General features: G+C 40.3%; 1 protein-coding gene across 4 annotated transcripts in view; it reads left to right on the top strand.

Annotated features, from left to right (window-relative positions):
- The first annotated feature begins 416 nt into the window (after window positions 1-416).
- Window positions 417-19,996, top strand: part of CNKSR2 (connector enhancer of kinase suppressor of Ras 2) — a 218,128-nt gene continuing 198,548 nt past the window's right edge. For all 4 annotated transcript variants that reach the window (XM_030448679.1, XM_030448671.1, XM_030448663.1 and 1 more), the window contains exon 1: window positions 417-527. In XM_030448679.1, the coding sequence (XP_030304539.1) occupies window positions 464-527 (64 nt within the window). In that variant the 5' untranslated portion in view covers window positions 417-463. The remainder of the gene's footprint in view (window positions 528-19,996) is intronic.

Genomic DNA, 19,996 nt, shown 5'->3' with positions numbered 1-19,996 from the left:
AGACACCAGCGCGGCAGCCGCGGCCGCGGAGAGCCGCGGAAGCCGGGCGGGCACAGCCGGGCATAGCTAAACCGGCCCTCCCCCGCCCCCCCTCCTCATCCCCTCGCCGCTCCGCCGCCCGGGGACCGACCTCTCGGCGGGGACGGGAGCCGCCGCCGTTGCCCGCGGCTCCGCGGGGGCGGGAGGCGTCGGAGCGTGCCACCGCCTCCTCCCCCTTCCTCCTCCTCCTCCTCCCCCTCCCCGCCGAGCCGGCAACATGAACTGAAATCCCTAGAGAGGCACAGAGGCGGCGAGCGAGCGAGCAGAGCGGAGGCAAGCGGGGATTTTAGCGGCTCTCTCCTCCTCCTCCTCCTCCCGCCGCCGCCGCTCGGAATCCGGGCAGCGTGGTCCCACCGACCCGCGCAGCCTCGCCCCTCGCACGGAAAGCGGCGGCCGCCCAAGCCCCACGCCCCCCGAGCCCCCCATGGCCCTCATCATGGAGCCCGTCAGTAAGTGGTCGCCGAGCCAAGTCGTCGACTGGATGAAAGGTGAGGAGCGGCGCCGGGGCTGCGCGGTGTCCCATCTCCCATCACCTCCGACCCCCACTGCATCCCCGCAGGTGCGGAGGGATCTGCGAATCCCCCGGCCCGGGGTTCCCCTTCCCGGCACCGCCGGCTGCCCCCCCGCCACGTTTTGGCTGGAGGCTGGGAAGGGAGGAGGGGTTGGCCGTCGGGGCCCCGCTGCCGGGGCGAGGGAGCAGCGCGGGGGCTGAGGCTCCGGGCTGCCCCGGGGCCGCGCTCCCCGCACCACCCCCGGGCTCAAGGGGGGGGGGGGGGGCAGCAGGCGACCCCCGGCTGCCCATAGAGCCGAGGTGGGTAGGAGGGGGAAGGGACATGGGAAGGCTGTGCCCGGGGGATGCTCCCGGGTGGCGGCCGCGGTGTGGCGATGGGGCTGTGTCCCGTTCTACCCCACCCCCAACAGCGAGGGGATGCGAGGAGCGTGGCTGAGCTTCACCCGGCAGATGAGGAACGAAATGACTCGAGAATTAAAAGTTTAACCAAACGATGGGAGCTCGGCCGTCCGGGGGGCTCGGCTGAACCGCAGGGGATAGGGGAGGCGGGGCGGTGGGGGCTTCCGTAGGCGGCGAGGTTGGTGGGTCTGTCCGCCCCCTCGGGAGCCACCCCTCCTCCCCCCCTTGTTCCCGGTGCCGTGAAACCGCCTCGTCGGGAGCCCAGTCCGCTCCTCCGGGCGGGGTGAGGGCATTTACACGTGTAGGGGGGTCACGATCCCCCTCCCCAGGGGCGACAGCATTTAAAGGTCCATGATTTACAGTAGCCTGGAACAGTCCGCTGGGCTGCCGAGTGTTTGTGCTGCTGCTCTGCTTCGTCCGCTGCCTCACCTGTCGTCCCCCAAAATAAAGTCTAATGAGAATAAAATTTGGACTTTCTGGAAATGCTTTTCTGTTACTCTGCTTTCACCGACATGGCTTTAACGTTCTAATTTAAACGTGTCTTTTTGGGACGGTACTTGAATTTTTTTTTTTTTTTTTTTTTTTTTTGGGGGGTTGTGCTGGTGGGGTGGTGGGCTTTTTCTTTGGTGGATTTATTTATTTATTTATTTATTTATTGTTATTACCTTTAAGTTAGGCTGCAGCTGTGTTTTGAATAATTCACCATCTAGTATTATATATCTTTTTATAAAGATAGAATGACCGGATGGGTACAACTTTTGAACAACTGCTACATTGTGGGAGTTCTTTGTAACATGCTGCATGCTACTAATGTGACAGTTTCATCATCCTTAAAATTTCAAGCATATGGCATATGTTTTCAGTTATACAATCCTGTCATTTAAAGCTGTAGAGTTATATATACTGAAGCATTCCCAATCCATAGAATAATAATAAAAAAGGATATGATACCTCATATCCTAAGAAATTTGTAAATACTAATAAAAAAACTTGGAGGGGCGACAGATGATCAGAAGTAAAAGCAAAGCCTTTTCTACTTTAGAACATTTTATTACAGCTATTTAGCTTCCAGCAATTTTACTTCTTAAAAAAAGATATGTAGGAGGTTTTTTCCAAATCAATGTCTGACATAACTCCCCCATATTTTGGGATTGCAGAAAAAATAATAAACATGCAGATACCTTATTTTTAAAGCACTTCAGAAATGTAATACATCAAGCACTTCATTAATGCTAGGTGAAGTACATTGCAGTGTGCACTTATATTGCATCAATACAGAATCAGTTGTTTAGAATACCAGGCTAAACTAAATTATAAGCTTAACAACTGTGAGGCTCTTTAAAGGTTTGTGGTTAGAAACCTGTGACAGCACCAACATCACACAGCTGCAAATCTGTTTTTGAGAATAATTGTGTGATTTTTTTTTTTTTTTTTCAAGCAGTTACTGTAATTGTGCCTCCTTTTTTCTTGGTGAATCTTGCTTTTTAGAGTTAAATCTGTTTATTTTGTTGCGAATACTCCACTGCTTCTCCGGAGTACTTTCATTTTTACTGAGCAAACACATATATGTTGTTTCAAGCTTTCATTTCTTCCTTTTGTCCTCGGAATTACAGATGAACCTTCGTTTAGAGTGAGGTGCAAAGTGATAAAGCACCTGCCTTTGACTAGCACTGTTTGAGGAAAACACCTATATAGACACAGTTTCAGAAGTGAAGCCTGGAAATGAGTCTGACCACCATCTGTGAACAGATCTGTTCCTGTCTCACGGATTGTGTTTTATCACCCCTGGCCAAGTTTGAAGGAAGGATGATAGTGGATAAAGACAAGGGGTCTTGGCTGCAACAATTTTGTTTTCCTCACTTAGCATGGTAGTGTAGCATACATTGTTACTGAAAGCAGGGTGAAAAATTGTTCTGTTGCTGCTTTAAACACATTGTTGCCAAATTACATTCCTGGAAGTCTCAAAAATAACTTATTTGTCTTTTAAGAGGTCTCTAAGACAGTTCAATGAGTATAACATGAAGGTGTTTTTATCATGATAAGAGTGCATTAGTGGTCTTCGAATTAGCGGCACTCAAGTCTGGTTTGCATCAAATAAATTGAACTTCATGATGCAAGAATATTTTGCTGATTTACTGGGGTTATTTTGCAGAATTAGAGATGTATAACTCAGTTTTAACCTCTTTCTTGAAGTAAGTGCCCTGCTGTGTAATATACCTGCTCAGAGCAGCTCTTTTGTAAAGAGTATTCTTCAAAATGGATTTCAATGTTCAAAGAAAAAGCTTTCCTGAAAAAGGAAAACCCTACTGTTTAACATTGTTTACAGTTACCTGAAAGTAAGGGGAAATGAAACACTTTAGATTTTATTGCTCTTAGTGTTTTTGTGATGGTCTTGCTGGTATGACCTTAAAGTTTGCAATAAAAGGCTCTGTCTGGAGTTCTTTATTTAGGCAAAAGAGACATTACTTCAGTGGCATTTTGTTCAGGGCAATGATAAAGCATTGGACCTAATATTAAAAGATGTGAGAAAACATGGCAGGGAAAGTATCTTGCTCCACAATGTTAAATAAAAGTGCAGAGCAGACTCAATATGATGGGTATTCATGGATTAAATGGAAAACAGTAGTCTCTGATGTGTTCTCATTTTTTAATTCCTTGGTATACCTGGTTGGTCTATGGATCCTTTAGTAGCCTGGGGATTCTAATGCTGCTGAAAAAGAAAATTGTAGCTGGAATTGTTCATGCAAGTAAGTGACTACCTAAAGATTGACCTATGAAAATGTGTACAGAAGAAACTGTAGACCAAAGTACTAGCTACAACTTCGTAAAGAGAAAGGAGAAAACAAGTGGGGCCTGTGTCAATGTATGAGTCTTTGTATGGCTTAAAACGAACCCACCAACAGAAGATTAACTGTCATGGAGCTGGAAAAAAGCAGATGGATTATCTCATCTCTCCCACAGGATGGCATATTCTATGTGGAGGATAAAATGAATATTTAAATTGGTTCCAAGTATGTATTATTTTGCTTCTGATATATTTAGGACTAATTTTAAAGGCCCTGCATGGTTCAGTGAGCTGAAACTGTGTCAATCACCTCCTCTGCCTCCCCTTTGGAGGACGTGTGGATTCCACTGCTACGTTGCAAGACGTTGCCATTGCATAGGCAAGTGCCATTGAATGTCATGGCTTTCACTGACTCAGGAAAGGAACTTATCAGGTGTATTTCAAATTTCTGAGGCACTGAGGCAACTTAAAGACAAGCAAGTACTTCCCAAACATCGGGGTATTTTTAACTGAGTCCTGTAGTTTAACTTCTTTTGTCTGAAATTATTTATTATGGCTGTAGTTTGGTAAGGACTTATTGCTTGTAACAATACTCTAGTTATAATTCAGTACCATTTGGTCAATGGCAGAAACTGTTTAGACAGGCAATCCACCTGGAAAAATTGATATAACTTTATCTAATAGAGATTACAGATTTATTTTTTGTTTGCTGAATTACATCTTATAAATCTTGTATTATGCAGGTTAAACTGCTGTAATGGTAGTCAAACTGAAGCAGCTGACATGGAGTTGGTCTAAAGGCTTCTAATGCTAAGGAATGGGGGCTTTTTACCTCTATAAAGTCTACTCTAGCACTGTTTAGAAGACACAAATATTTAGAAGGAATTGTGGGAAGAAGAGGAGAAGCACAAATGTGGTAGCGAAGTGAAAGTGGAGTGTGAAAATTCCCCATTTGGATGGTTAAATATTACACGTATTTAATGAACAGAGTTTCTGTCTGCTCATCACGTGCAGAAGCTAATGTCCATTTTCAGTAGTGTGTGTGTTTGCATGGAGTTGTCATGGGCTGCTGACAGCTGTGCTCCATGTGGTGTAACTGGAATTATGTGCTACTCATCAAGAAAATGCAAGAGTTTTGGGGGATGCTCTGAAACAAAATATTCAAATATTTAGTAATGATTTTTTAAAAATGTTGCCATGGGGATCCTTTTTGTAGCGGGAGGAGCCATTCTTGCTCCTGAAGCTCGATGAGCTGCTGGTCTCTTCCAGGACTCCAGCCACCACACGGCACTTCCAGGGTAGAAGTGTAGCGGGAGGAGCCTTTATTGCTCCTGAGGCTCGACGAGCTGCTGGCCTCTCCATGCCTCACACCAGAGTGAGCTTCTCCCTGTGGGTGTGTGTCCCACCTTTATTGGCCCCCTGGTAAGAGGGGGCCTGCCCTAACCAGGCACAGGTGGACTCACACCCACCCCTTGGCAACTCGAGGCACCTGGTTTATCCTGTTTCTCTACACCTTTTACTCCTGTTCCTGAATGTCCCAAAGACTTCTGTGACAACACCTGGATTCTGCACAGTTCCTGAAACATTAGGTAGCATCAGGGAAGCTCATCAGTGAAGGCACAAACCTTCTCACAACATTGGGATCTAGAAAAGTAGTTTAGGTCTTAAATCCATCAAGAATGACTACTGTACTCAGGGTCAATATCAGACCTACCTAATTTTTTGCTTTGGCTTTCTCTGCAGAAGACTGCGTTATGGTATAGAGGTCTCTAAAGGAGAGAGCTTTTTCTGGAGTGTAGGCTGGAGTAGGGTGCTACAGTAGAGAGGTGGTGTGCTTGCCCATATGTATGCACCTTATTTTTGCTTTTAATTTTGTCTATCTGATCATTTTTTTGAATGGTTTAGTGAGTTGAAGGTGGTTTCTTATGCTACTTCCCTTCATATTGCTTTTGGTAGGGCCCTTAAAAATGTGACTATTAGAAATAAATAAAAAAGGCTGGGTTGTCTCAGGTAGACAGAAGTTGGATGTTTAAGAGTACACCTGGATTCTGAAACTTTAATTTCTTGCAAAGTTTGTGTAGATGACTGAACTGTAGAATAGTCATCAACTTGTATAGTCTTTGCCAAGTGCCATATGTGGAGTAGATCAGGTGTTTTACAATTTGTCAGCATTAAAACTCTTTCTCCCAAGAAAAGCAAACTGAATTTTTTCAGTATCAGAGGTTACATGTAGTATTCCATTACCTTTGAAGTGATGATATGTTATGACTTCCACTGTATTGCCTAGCAAGAAAAGCGGTAAAAAAATTTGAAACAATGCCATAGTTGGAGCACAATTACAGTGAACTCCTGAACTTGTTAATCTAAAGGAAGTTACCCCATTTCTAACAAAGCAATGAGGATTTTAGTAAGACCAATTGGTGGTCTTTTTGGAGAGGGTGGTCTGTACAAAGGCTGATATTCCAAAGGCTCTATTCCAAACTTGAGTTTTAAGGACTCTGGTGTTAGAGCTGTAGTGGAAGCAGTGCTGGAAGATTTCTCTCTTTAGTTTGTTTATTCTTCCTGTGAATGTCTCACTTCTTCCTTGCCCTTCTGACAATAGGAGTTCTAGCAGTATCAATGGCCACCCTACTGGTCACATTGATGTGTTTTAAAGCCTCTTGGTTTGTGATTAGAAAACCTCTCCTGCCATTATTTATCAGCAGAAAATGAAACCGCAATTGAGAGAGGGATGTGACAAAGCCCAACAGCCCGGGTGTTGCCATAGCAAAGGCAATGTTACGTAAGCAGACACTCTGGAAATAATTCATGCAGCCAAATTTTAAACATAACCTGAGAATTAATTTCTAAATTAATGATCTTGTCAGGAGGGAGCTCTTCTAGTTTAGGTGGTCTCACTCACTACCGAAATTAATGTGCTGGTTGTGAAGATCTGCCTGTTTACACCTTTATTTTGTTTGAACATATTGTTCTGTTTCTGAAACATCTGTTAGTTTAAATATGGCCTCACAATATGTTTTCTCAAGTGGTTTTTTTTTTTTTGGTTTGTTTTTTTTTTTTTTTTTGCAACAGTTCAGCTAAGCCTTATATTTTAATCTTATTCTGATTTACTTGCATGCTGCAGTATTAAACATAGCAATTTACAAATGCTTTTTCTGGTCAATGAGTGTCAAGAATTTTGCAAGGCAGAGATAAAAGCCAGGTCACTTTTCAGATGAGAGTTTTGAAATACATATACACAAGTGTATTTACAGAATATTTGCAAGGAGTTGTCTTTTAGCAGTTTGGTGCACTTTGGGTAAAACAGGCAGTGTTGTCTTCTAAAACCCAAACTGGCAAATGGTCTGGTCTTGCTGACTGATCCTCTGAAGTATAGGTAACCATTTAATGTCAGTAAAGTTATTGCAATATTCAACTGTACTCTGTTTTTCAGAGCTCAGTTGTGATACCTGTAACTGATTTCCAGAGGAATACAGAAAAGCTGTTTTCTGAGAAATTCTTCATATATAAGCTTGCATTCAAAGGTATGCAACCAGGAGAAAGAGAAAGATCATTCTTCAGGCTTCCTTGCTATGTAGATGCTGTGGTTTTTGTTTGGTTTTTTTTTCTAAGAAGTTACCATTTCCTCATTTATTAATAGGATAAATGCATTAATGATCACCTTTAGCAAGCATTTACCTTTAGCAGTGAAATCTAAGCTTTCTATTTCTAGATCAAAAAAACCTCAAAACTGTCACACTTACTGCTTAAATGATTTACTTAATGCAACCTTCAAACCTTCAGTTTAGAATCTGAATCTGAATAGTTTTCAAGACAAATGCTGTAGGATAAAAGCTCCCAAATACCTTACAAAAAGAACAAAACAAAACAAAACAACAAACCCCAAAAAACAAACAAGCCAAATCTGGAAGGATTGTGTCATGAAACTGTAAAATGTCCCATTTTCTTCATTCATTGCTTCCAGCTTTTCTAACAAATCCACTTTTTTTTTTCTAAAAAGATGAAGTAGGGAGAGGGAGGTGAATTCTTTTTTCAAGAATAAACATTGGACCCAATATTAGGCCAGTACTATAGTAAAAATGCAGATGAAAGCATTTTACTTTTTCCACCTGAACCTACTTGCACCACTGTGCCAAGAGTTGAATTTCTTCTTTAGAGACACTTGAATTTAGCAGGACATTTGCTCTTAAATTCGTAAAAGCTAAATGTCTCAGAGCAAGCATCTGCTGTTCCTTGTTATGCTCCTTTCTTGCAATTGGAGAGTGAAGGGCTGGAAGACACAGGTCCATTGGTCTAGTGCACCCAAGATCAGGAGTGCTACACAAGCGTCCACTCGTACACAGGTTTTGCCTTCATCATATTATGGGAGTTAGCTGATGTCTGGCAGATGAAAATAATTTTTCCTTGAGTTTTCCAGAGCAGGCATTTCTCTTATGAAGAAGGAATTCTGTATATCAAGTCATTTTAAAGCACTGGAGCCTAGAAAATCTAGCCCTTTTTGTTCTGCTTATCTGCCAACTAATATGTTTGAGAAAATAGCTGTGAGTGAGATCTTTTAGGGTGCTTACCGTTTCCAGTTTATCCTTAAAGTAGAAATTTAGAGCACTTGGTACCTCAGATGAAGTGCCTAGAACAGTAATTTCAAAGTGTTTGGCCTTACGTGATTAACATCTGCTACAGTAACATATGGTGGGAATTTTCAAGTAAACTGTTAATTAATATATGAGTGCACCAAAGTATGCCATAATTAAACTATATTCAACTGAAGTGTATTATTTTAATATAGTGGGATGCAAATTGCAGTGCTTTTGGATTATACCTTTTCTGATGTGTGAAGGAGAGGGCAAAAGTTGATGAGAATTAATTGAGCTTTAAATGAAAGGTTCAAGTAGCTTTTTTTTTTAAAAATGGCTTAAGACTCTCAGCAGCATCAAACATCCACTGATTTAAGTGGAATGGGGTCTTTGTGTGGTAATCCTGGATTTTTGATTGTGAATGCTGGAGAATCCTCTGCTAGGATTTTACCAGTGTCCAGTGTGAGAGCTCAGTGAATGTTCATCTGAGCTACTCAAGCAGATAAACCATTTTCATGTAACTTCTGATACTGCTCATGGAGCTATGACTGTGCCACTTGGTCTAGTACCACTGCTGGAATGAATTCTTCCTGTGCAAGCTGGACAATATGGGCTGGAGAAGTGTTGGGGTGAGAGCTAAAGATGTGCATGAGTAGGTGATGCTGGGACCTCCTTGTTCCTCTTGGAAGGATGGACATACCCATGGATACTGCAGAGCAGCTGGTTAGATCATCTCTAAAGGGCTCTTGCCTCCTGCAGAGGATGATTGTTGACTGTATGGAAGTTTATAATATTACTGATTTTTGTTTAAGTGTTGAATTTATTTTTAGTTTGGCCACATCTACTAGTTGCCAATAGCTACAGCTATGGATGACCTATTTTAAAATAGATTTTTCTTCCCTGGCCTCCCTTCCTTTTCTCTTTCCCTTCTCTCCTGATAATCTTCATGTTAGTAGGAAGGTGAAGAAACCTTCGTCTGCATAATGAGGCCAAGTAAATATAGGTGGGACATGCCAGTGCTGTCTTAATAATTCACTGGATGGCATTCTTCTCTCAGAGTCATCACCGAAACTGTTCATGGAAATGACAAGAGATGTTTGTGTTTTCAGTGAGATGAGAACCAGAAGTCCAGGTGTGGTTGCTGAAGTTTAATTGGCATTCTTCATAGTAGTGGAAAAGTTATTTCTAGTGCCCCAATTAAATTCCATGTTAATAATTAAAATCCTTGTAATCCCTTATTTATATCCATGTCTTCCTTCCTTCCTTCCTTCCTTCCTTCCTTCCTTCCTTCCTTCCTTCCTTCCTTCCTTCCTTCCTTCCTTCCTTCCTTCCTTCCTTCCTTCCTTCCTTCCTTCCTTCCTTCCTTCCTTCCTTCCTTCCTTCCTTCCTTCCTTCCTTCCTTCCTTCCTTCCTTCCTTCCTTCCTTCCTTCCTTCCTTCCTTCCTTCCTTCCTTCCTTCCTTCCTTCCTTCCTTCCTTCCTTCCTTCCTTCCTTCCTTCCTTCCTTCCTTCCTTCCTTCCTTCCTTCCTTCCTTCCCTTTGTAGTTTTATTATTTGCTTTCACACAGTTGGTATTTTAACTTTCAATGTGAAATATCACTCTTGTCCTTACTTTGTTTCAGATTTTCAAAAAGTGGTGATGGAGGGACCTATTGAATGCAAAAGAAAAGTTGTTCTCTAAAAAAATGACTTACATTGTGTACCATTAACTGTTGCAGATCTTCACTTGCCTTGCTTTGTACACATCTTTTTAATACCAAACTAATAACCATTTTCTTCTTGTCCTTTTCTGATCAAAGCATGACTGCAGTATGAGGTGAAATACCCAAAACATACCTTTATGAGTGCCCAGCACTGGTTGATTTCTAGCTGACTTTTTTATTGTTTCTTTATGGTTGTGGACACAGCCATAGGCCCTTTGATTTCAGAGGTCAAGTGTGGCTCTTTTTGGTAGACTTTGTTTTATTAGAGCTAATGTGATAAAAAAAAATACAAATCTGTTAGTGCATTTTTATTTTGGTAGCCTGCTTCTGCTTCTTTCTGTAAGGACACAATGATGAAGTGGTCATTATTGCTTTTCAGAAAGGTGTTTATTGCCTTTTTCAAATATTGCGGTCTTCAAATGCTTCTAAATTAAACAAGTTTAACCTAGAACGTGGAGACTCATTGTTTCTTAAATTTCTCTTCATGTTTTTTTAGTGTAGTTGTGAGCGTTGTGCCCCACAAGTACTCTTGAAAATACCTGTGATCAGTAATTTCACTGATGGCTGCTGGACTTCAAAATAAGATGGTAGTTTTCATTACTTTAGCTGTCATTTCATAGTCTGTTTTAAACCATATGGATCTTAGCTGCTTAATGCAGTCTGTGGTTAAAAGCCTATTTCTGGAGCCCTGATAACTGAGTCCAAGAGCACAGCATAGTGTGAATCATTTGTCATGCTCTGCGTGTGGATTTGAGCAATGTTCATCCTAGAAGTGTAATCATTGCACAGAAGAAATTTCCATAGAAATGTCAACTTGACCATTTGAAGAAAGAAAGAGAGTTTATAATTAGAAAAATTAGAAAGTTATGTATACAGCAGGACTCCCTGAGAGCAAATAAACTAATTTTTAAAAAGAACTGGATATTTCATAGCCTTTGAAGGGTTGTTGTAAATCTCTGCTTTAGCAAATGACATTACTGGCATAGCATTTGTATGTTTCCATGAATTATGATGAAGCTACTCTTAGCAGCTATAGAAAGTTAAATGATGCATATGCAAACACGAAACTTCTGTGTTCCTAAGATTAACATGTTTCCATGTTTGGTGGGTTTTGGGTTTTTTTGGTTTTGTTTGGGTTTTGTTGTTGTTGTTCTTGTTTTTTCTTTTTTCTTCTAAATAGAGGATTTGGTGTTCCTGATAATTACCTTGTTTCCATTAAGACAGCTGAAGAGTTTTGGCAAAGCCAATAAAGGAGTGCTAGCCATCTCCCTGATAGAAATTCAATATTTTAAAATGTTTTTTTACCAGCTTGCCAAACCAAGGTCTTGGAAAAGCAAAACAAGGTACAAGACAAAAAAAAAATCTGAAAATATACCCCATGTGCTATGTAGTATTTGCAAAAAATAGAGATGCAAAAAATATTAAATTTGTTGAAGAAGGCAAAAAATATTAAATTTGTTGAAGAAGGCTTAAGGTAACTTGAGTTAGTAAAAGTTTACAATGTTAGTTTACGAGAAGCTTACTGATTCTTTCTTTGTTCTGTTTTTGTCAATAAAATCCTTTTCTGTTACTTCCTTGGACATCATCTCTTTTCTCTCTCCCGTTGTATCCAAAGGTCCTCAGCTCTCTACAAGCCACACTGAGCTATTCAATAATGAGCTGGAAGTAACTAGTGCTAATGAGATATGAATGAGTAAAGCCGAACAGACTGGGCAATTAGTGACTGCCCCTGGTGGTGTTATCAGATCATGGGGTTTTAGTCCTCTCCTTCAGAAGGTGCTTTCCAGCTCAGGGTGCAATGGGGTGATGTAGGTGGCTGCTTGGGCATCTGTGAATGCCAGGGCTTGCAGAACAGGGACTTGAGTTTGCAGGATAGTGTGTCCTGAATGTTTTTTCATCTCAGCAAATGTGTCCCAAATCCTGTCTATGGGATTGAGTGTTCATCGGACAGAATAACTGAAAATAAAACTTTGATAACTTTGCAATGTAACACATCCTTTCAAAAACAAAACAAAACAAAAAAACAACCCCAAAATAACCCAGAATTTGTCTTCTTATTGTGAAGAAAGTAAAGCAGGATAAAGACTTTGATGTCCATTCTTTTGATAAAAAAGAACAAAAATTAGAGGTATCTTACTTTAGGTAACATATGTTTACCAGTTGAGAAAATATTTCAGGTGATGGTGACAATTATGACATTTTAGATATTAGGGAAAAATGAAAGTGCTTGTAATTCTTCAGTTGCATGTGTATGAAGTTAATTTGACTAACAGGCAAAATTAAATAACATCTATAAACTGTAATGTTGTCTTGTCATTTCATTAGATTGCCTCACTTTGTAAATGTTTAGTATAGTCATCAGTATATAGTCTTCCTCTTACAAGGAAATAACTTGTATTTATCCTAAGAATTTAAACTGTAAATCTTAACCCTTTACCCTTTCATTTAATGATCTCAATTACTGGAAGGAGTTTTCTGGAGAATAATGTTTTGATAAATCTTACCAAATCAAAATTCACCTCAAGAAAGAATTAAAATGAGATCTCTGAAGGAAAAGATTGATGCTTATCAGGCTTTGGTTTCAATTGTTGATAAAATTGTTTCTAGAATTACAAACCTATCTCATTTCTTTTGATAGAATCATTGAAAGTGTTGTGGCAGTTCACAAAGTTGTAGCTCAAAGTTTTTTGTTTCAAAGCATCTCAGTAATGTCAAATGTTATGAGTGTACTCCCTAAAAAGAAAATGTATTCCAGTTTACAGTAATTTCAAAATGAGCAACCAGTTACAAATAGCTTTTCAGTGGCATGATTAGGTATTTAAATCTCAAGAGGTCATTTGTTTTTGTTTACTTCTCACTAATGTAGGATTTTTGTGTCACTTTGGAACAGCACTAAATGGGAAATTGTAAATGGTTTAGTGGTAAAAATCAGCCATCAGTGTTGAGAAAAACAGATCTGCATAACTTCTCTAGAAGAATGCATCCTTCTGGTGTGTAATCAAGCACCTTAAAAGCAATTGACTTGAATGAACTTTTGATGAGTTATTAAATTTATTTCCCTTTAAACTTATTATCATATGACAGATGGGAAGTAAAGTAGCTAGGAGTTCAGAGAGGCTGGATAAGGTCAACTACAAAGAGTCATCTGGCTGCATTTGTTTGGGGTTTTTTTTAACCTGTTTTTACCCCTTGCCTTTAATGACTTTTTGCAGTGGCATATGTGACTTTGAGTTTGCTATGTGCACCCTAATCCAGATGCTTTCTTTAGTCAGATAAATGTTTTGTGGTTTTATTTTGAATTTAAGCTTTTGTTTTTAGCATTAAATGTGCATATTTAATTAGGATATGTTATTGCAGATTAGATTCTCACAATGGGCTGTGTGCCAGCTCTTGAGATGAAGTCATGCTTGTCAAGAGATAGTAAATAATAAGCTTAGTAAGGTTTAAAAGATGTGTCTTGGAAAACATTAGCCCCTGTAATGAGTGGAAAGTAGCCGCAGCACTTAAATATCAAATACTTTTCTCCAGTGGATCCACTTGAATATGTTTTCCTAATTTGAATTAAATTTTCTTTTGCCAATTTAATGAAAGAAGAAAAAAGGGGTGTTTGTATTTTGAGAAACCACAGTTTCCCATCCCAGAACAATGACTTGTTTTGAACTGAAAGGGAACCATCTGACATTCATACAATATCTTGTAATCTCGGTCCCCAAAACCATGTTACAAATAAGAAACTGCTGTCCAGTGAATCCCCATTCAGCTGCCAGGGAGAATCTTGGATAAGCAGCTTTGCTGTGGGGACTGTCTGTATTTTGTTCTTCATTTTATGCAGAATCTTTTAACACTCCTGGCAACAGGGCTTGGTGTGTAAGTCCTTGTGCCACCTTGAGCATCCTGACTGGTGTGTGTGCATTCATATGTGTCTATGCTGGGATGCCTAGGGTGACAATAGGATTTGGAGACAAGAATGAGTCTGTCTCCATCCTAATTTGATCAGACAAAACTCTCTGCAATCATGCCCTGAAAGATTAAGAGTGGCTTTTGATGACTGGTCTTGAATTCAGGCATCTAATTTCTGTCTTTAAGTGTATGAGTCTCTTCATGAGCCTGGGAAGAGTAATTCCTCTGCTAAATAATATGTAGAGTGGGTTTTTCATCAAAGTTTCTAATGTGTATGCCCTGGTTCCTGTAGGATGAGGAGCTGGAGTAGCCCTTCTACAGGGTGCATCTCTAGCCTGAAGCAAGGGGGAAAGTGGGATATGTTGGGATACAAATGTGTGATGTGGAAATCACATGTGAGAGTAATTTAAGTAGAGAGAAGAAAACAGGCATAATATGCATACACACATAATCTCTCTCTCTTTTTTTTTTTTTTTTCATTAGTTTCGTTTTTCATTTTCCAAAGTTATATTTGTCACTTTTTTTTTTTTTTTCAATTGCATGTTGTTTTTGCATCACATGTATAAAGTAAGTGCTTGACTCAGGAGCCATGTGGTATGAGATGTAACCCTGGGAAAGAGAAACTGCCTTTTCTAATGAGCAAATCTTTCACTACGATTAATAAAACAAAACAAAACCAATCAAACATACAATGAAGAAAATTCGCAGTATTTAATCACACAGGGATGCTTACCAAGTAGCCCAAACCTGTAGTATCTGGTGTTGAAATTAAGTAGCCATTGTCTAAAGCAGCAGTGGTACCACTCAGCTAGAGGCACATTTTTGGCTAACACAAATCTTTCATATACAATACTGGAAGGCCTTGAAAATCCTAGATTTCATTTTTTCAGAAATCTTTATTCTGTGGCTGGACAAAATTACAGAAAATGGTTCTTTATAGCACTGATATTTTTTTTCCAACGTGCTGCTGGACCTTCTGTACTGTTCAGTTTATTTCAGCAGCAGGTGAAGAGGCTGCTTGTCACCCACTTCGCAAGTCCTTCGGCTCCTCCTCATTACGGGGGAGGAAGAAGGTTAAATGCTTTTTGTCATCTCTGCTTTAAGTGCACTGAAGCATTTCTAATTGACTGGTTGCTTTTTTTAATGAAAGAAATTTGTCTTGCAACAGCTTTATATGCCCAGCTAATTAAAACCTCTCCATTATGTTACTCTCTGTATATCCTGTTTGGTAGACAGAAACTGTTTGCTTTTTGACAGAATCAGTTCTTGTTGATTTTGTTTTTTCAGGAAGTGTCTGTATTGGACTTGTATAACTTAAGGCATGAAAGCATTTTATATATTGGAAAATACAAAGGTTTGTTATTCATCAATACAGAAAGCATTTTGAGTCTTGCTTAGTATCATGAGGTACAGCTTATTCTGCATGTGTAAATGCCTCACCTTTTTGGCAAAACTAAGTTGAGGGACATTAAGTTTGATACGTAAAGCTTGGCTTATGTGTTTTAAATAAAGAAATCATTACACACACTGTGCCTCTGCTAGCGACATGTTAAAAAGCTGTCAAGCAGGAAAGATGCTTTTTTTAAGTGAAGAGGCAAGGTTGTCTTTACTTTCCTAGACACTCAGCGTTGGCTGATGCCCTTCACATTATTTGAGGCCCTCTGCATTTTTCCAGTGCTCTCCTCATTGCAGCACTTTGATTTCTTCCATATGGATCTCAGTGTGCACAGGTGGGATTTGAAGACTGCCATGCCACCTGTCAGTCCTGATTTGAGACCTGGAGGTCTGAGGAACTTCACCCAGCTGGGAAGCCGGATTGCTGTTGAGATGGAGCCACCTTCTAAGCAAATCATGCATACCCAGTTTTTCATCATATCTTTTTCTCATGCCAAAAGCTGTGGGGTGGATTGAGGATTAACAACCCCATTAACTTTTGTCCCAGCTGTCAAGCAGTCCCTTGAAAAATTCTTAAGTGGTCATGTTGGTGCAGATTTTATAGCCTATTAAAAAAGGAAAAAATAGTTATTAGTAGCTTGAAATTACACAAATGAGGTTTCTGTTCAGTGTGCTGTTGCTGAGCCTGTTAAGCAAACAAGAAGGGTTCTTTTTGCAAATACAGGAGTCTTAAAAATGAGGACCAGCCAACCTAACCTCTCCAAAAGGAAGGGATGCAGAAGGGCTTGAATAGACACCTTTCTTCATCTTTAAGCAGAGAGTGATACACCCAAGGACATTACAGCCTAAACTGCACAATAGAAAAGGTGAATTACTGTGCAGATTATTTGGACTGGTAACTGAATGATAATTGTGCACATTTCTGGCTGAGGAGTAGAAGCCATCACAATTTACCATCTGGTTAAGCCATTATGCTGACCGAGTGTCAGAGGGGAGACAGTGTTTGTAATTCCCAATGCAGTTTTTTGGGAGAGGCTTGGTGTTGGAAACCAATCAGGTGGGTGCTTCTTGTCTTAGGGTCTGTAAAATATAGGCCCTGTATAACTTAATTTGTCATATGTGAAAGGAGAGATGCAGTATGTGAACAGAAGGAGAAACAAGAGAACTACAAGTTTTTTTGTCTTATATGTATTAACTGACTACATGATTTTGAGCAATGGGAAACCCTTTGGTGTGAAATTCCTGCCTGCTATAAACTCTAGATCTGCTTTGATCTTGCTCAGTCCTTATAATTGTTACAGTGATAAGCGAGATGGTACAAAACAAATTTGTGCTGATGAAAAATAAACAGAAATACCATCAAGCTCTATTTCAGAAGCTCCATGAAGCTGAATGAGAAATACCAGAGCTTTGAGAAAATACTGCTGTATGGCATTGCTGTGGATGTGAGCTGCATCTGCATCCCATTTGTTACAGGGGAGCTGTAACAAATGTTGTAGGGGGAGTGTTGGTACATCCTGCTCATTATGTTACCAATTGCAAGTCAAACCACTTTAAAGATTTTTAAAAGTGCTAAGATTAATAGTTCATTTAATGAATCTGCATAGCATGTTCATGTATTAAAATGAACTCAGAGTACAAGTAGGGGTCTTCAAGAATATTCATCATTAATGAAGTCACAGTAAGTGTTGATGTTCTTGTAAGCTCTAGCTTTTATTTGCACCAGTATTTGTGATGGCTTTGAAAGGATGTTTTCAAGGATATTTATGGACTTTCTAAAGGAATATTTGAAATGACGTCATCCTACAATTTGAGACTCAGCCTTTTCTGTTTTGGAGTTTGCATAAGAGAATTGATGATACTAAAATGTCAAGACTGGTAGGAAAAGGAACAAACTCATGCTAACATAAAAACCTGAAGTGCCTGGCGTAATGTGTCTTTCATAACAACAACGTATTCTGAAAAATGCTTATGGCATTTGTCATATGCCAAGGTGAGTCACAGAGAAGAGCAGGTGGGGATGTTTTATGCTTTTGCTATAGGAACTAAAACAAAGTCTGTCCTGGCTCTTACTTTGACCCATGGTCATGCAGTTACTGGGATGGGCACTGAGCTCCTGGTGTGGAAGCATAGGCATGGCACGTGCAGCAGGGTCACTGCTGGTGGTGGCTCCGAGGCCATTCTGGTGCAGTGCTGATGCTGAGCTGCTGGTGAGAGGGGGGAGGAATCTTTTGGAGCAGGTTGCCCTGGGAACTTATGGCTACCCTCTCCCTGGCAGTGGTCAAGGCCAGGTTGGATGGGTCTTTGACCAACCTGAACTAGTTGCTGGTGTCCCTCTCCATGCAGGGGATTAGAACTAGATGACCTTTGAGGTGTCCCTTCCAACCCAAACCATTCTGTGATTCTGTAACCCTGTGCTGGTGGGGGGAGGGATCTCCAACCATAGACCTGTGGCTCCGTTCAGCAACCATGGATTAATGTGCTCACCGGGGGTGAAATTACCTGGCATGTGAGACAGGCCTGTGCCCAAAGAAATCATGTGGTAAACTCTCAAGATTAACAAAGAAACCTCTTTCAGGTTGGTTAATCTGTAGAAGGCAAGGCATTTTTAATATTGTGTTTTTAATTAGATCTAGGTTTCTGATATTGGTGGCTGCCCTTGTTCAAAAGAGTGGACTGTGTGGAGCAGAGGGCAATGAGAAAGCTTCCTCAGTAGGTAGTTTTGAGCTGAAACACCTGGGAAATCTAAGGAAGTCCTGTAAAGAGTAACCAGTAATCGATGCTTAGGCTACCAGGTTTGTGATGTCCTGATTCTGACTCAATCAAAAAAAAAAATAGAAAAAGAAAAAAATAAAGTCAAGTTTATTCATCACTCTACAGTGTAGTGAGAAGCTTTGTAACAATTGACATTTTTGTCATGTTTTGAGCATTCATTAGCACTTCAGATTAGCTATTAAAGGACATGAAACGTTTAATCACCATGTCTTTTCTTATTAGCAGTAGTCACTAGTGCAGTGCTTTTTTTTAAAAAAAAAGTAATTAAGTGAAAGAAAATTGTACCCTAACAACTTGGGATGCAGCAATTTCAACTGTTGAAATTACTAAGAAAACTACATTTTCTTCTCCCTGAAATAATGTTTTTTTAAGTCTTGAAATCTTAAAACAGTAATAAAATAATTCTAAATGTCACGAAGAAGCCTAGAGGATCCTCTTTTACTGCCTCTAAATGTTTGGGCATTTTTAGTGTTTGGTGCAAAGGTGAATACTTTTTACTCACAATTGAAACTAACGATTTCTCATCTTCTAAAGGTCTGCTATTTAATGAAATACAAGTGTGTTAAAACATTCATTCTGTAACAGTGACACATTCACTGTATTTTTTTCCCTAGCACTAGTTAGCTGTTTAAAAAGCTGTTTGGAATGAACTTGTGACTAACTTTAAAAAGGAGCTTTGTCAATCATAAATAAAAGGAAAATCTAAAAGCTTCAGAAAACCTCAACATACTGGAGCACAATCTATTTTCATGTTTTCAGCCTGGTATTTTAAAGGGTCTAAATAACAGTAAAATAAAATAGCTAATTCTTCAGAAGTACGTAATTGTAGGATCTTTTTCTTAAATCGAGATCTGCGCAAAAATGGCATTTGATCAAAATAATTTTCAAGTCACTGTATTCTAAAAATACAGAATTTGTGAAAGATCAAAAGTGAGCACCCATTTTTAATATTATTCTGGGGAACTCTGAAGGGAATGCCATGGAAAATACCAAGGAGACTCTGCCCAACCCCTGTCTTTCCCTCGCTGTTCTAAATGTCCATGACCTGTCCCAGACCCAAGGGAGAGGTCTTCACAATGAGGATTTCCATCAGCTTTGCTGAGCATATGGGCACTCAGTAGTGGCAGCGATGCCTCAGGGCTGTGAGGCGAGGTAGCACATGGCATGGCATCCCATGCCATGGGTTGGGAGGACACAAGCTGAAATACTGAGCAAAATGCAGAAGGAGGAAGTTGTGGCTTCTTGCAGCTTCTCCCCCTGCTTTGTTGGGGGTGGCTGGTTAGGTCAGAGGTCAGGTGGGGTTTGTGTTGAGATAAAGGTTGTTAGCACCAAAGTCTTCCCCAGCTGGATTGGATGCAATAAGGTACCTGCACTATGAGACATGGGTGGGGAGGAATAGCAGAGAGTTTGTCTGTGGGAATTAGGGATAAAAAAGAGTTGATTTCTGGGGTTCATTGGTGCTCGTTGTTTCCACATTTGGTTATGAATTGGAACCAGCCTGAGACAGTCTTCTTTCTGCTTACCTCAGCCACTCGTGGAGAAAGTCAGTGGACTGCAGGTGATGGCTGCTGGAGTAAAAGGTCTTGGGAAGGACTGAGGTGGAGGAAAATAGACTTTTGTTTCCTATAAATGCAGGATGGCTAAAAATTTCTTTCAGAACTGTGAAAACAGGACCAAGAAAAACAATACCTTGTTATGTTTTTCCTTCATACAAATGGGGTAAATTTTCCTATTGGCATTTAGATGACACTGAGTGATGAGGACTGAGTTTGCAGAAGAAAATCTTTTCTCCAGAGCTTAGCTTCTTTCATAAAGCAATGGAAAAAACCAATCTCTCTGCAGGCCTGTCTGAAGTGTAACCTTGGTGGTACGTTGTGCAGAGTCTGAGACTGAAGAGTAAGATGCAAACAGAAGGT

Source organism: Calypte anna, chromosome 1 (assembly GCF_003957555.1).
Source record: "Calypte anna isolate BGI_N300 chromosome 1, bCalAnn1_v1.p, whole genome shotgun sequence".
NCBI lineage: Eukaryota > Metazoa > Chordata > Aves > Apodiformes > Trochilidae > Calypte > Calypte anna.
Note: the sequence above shows the minus strand (reverse complement) of the source record. Positions and strands in the feature narration are given on the sequence as shown.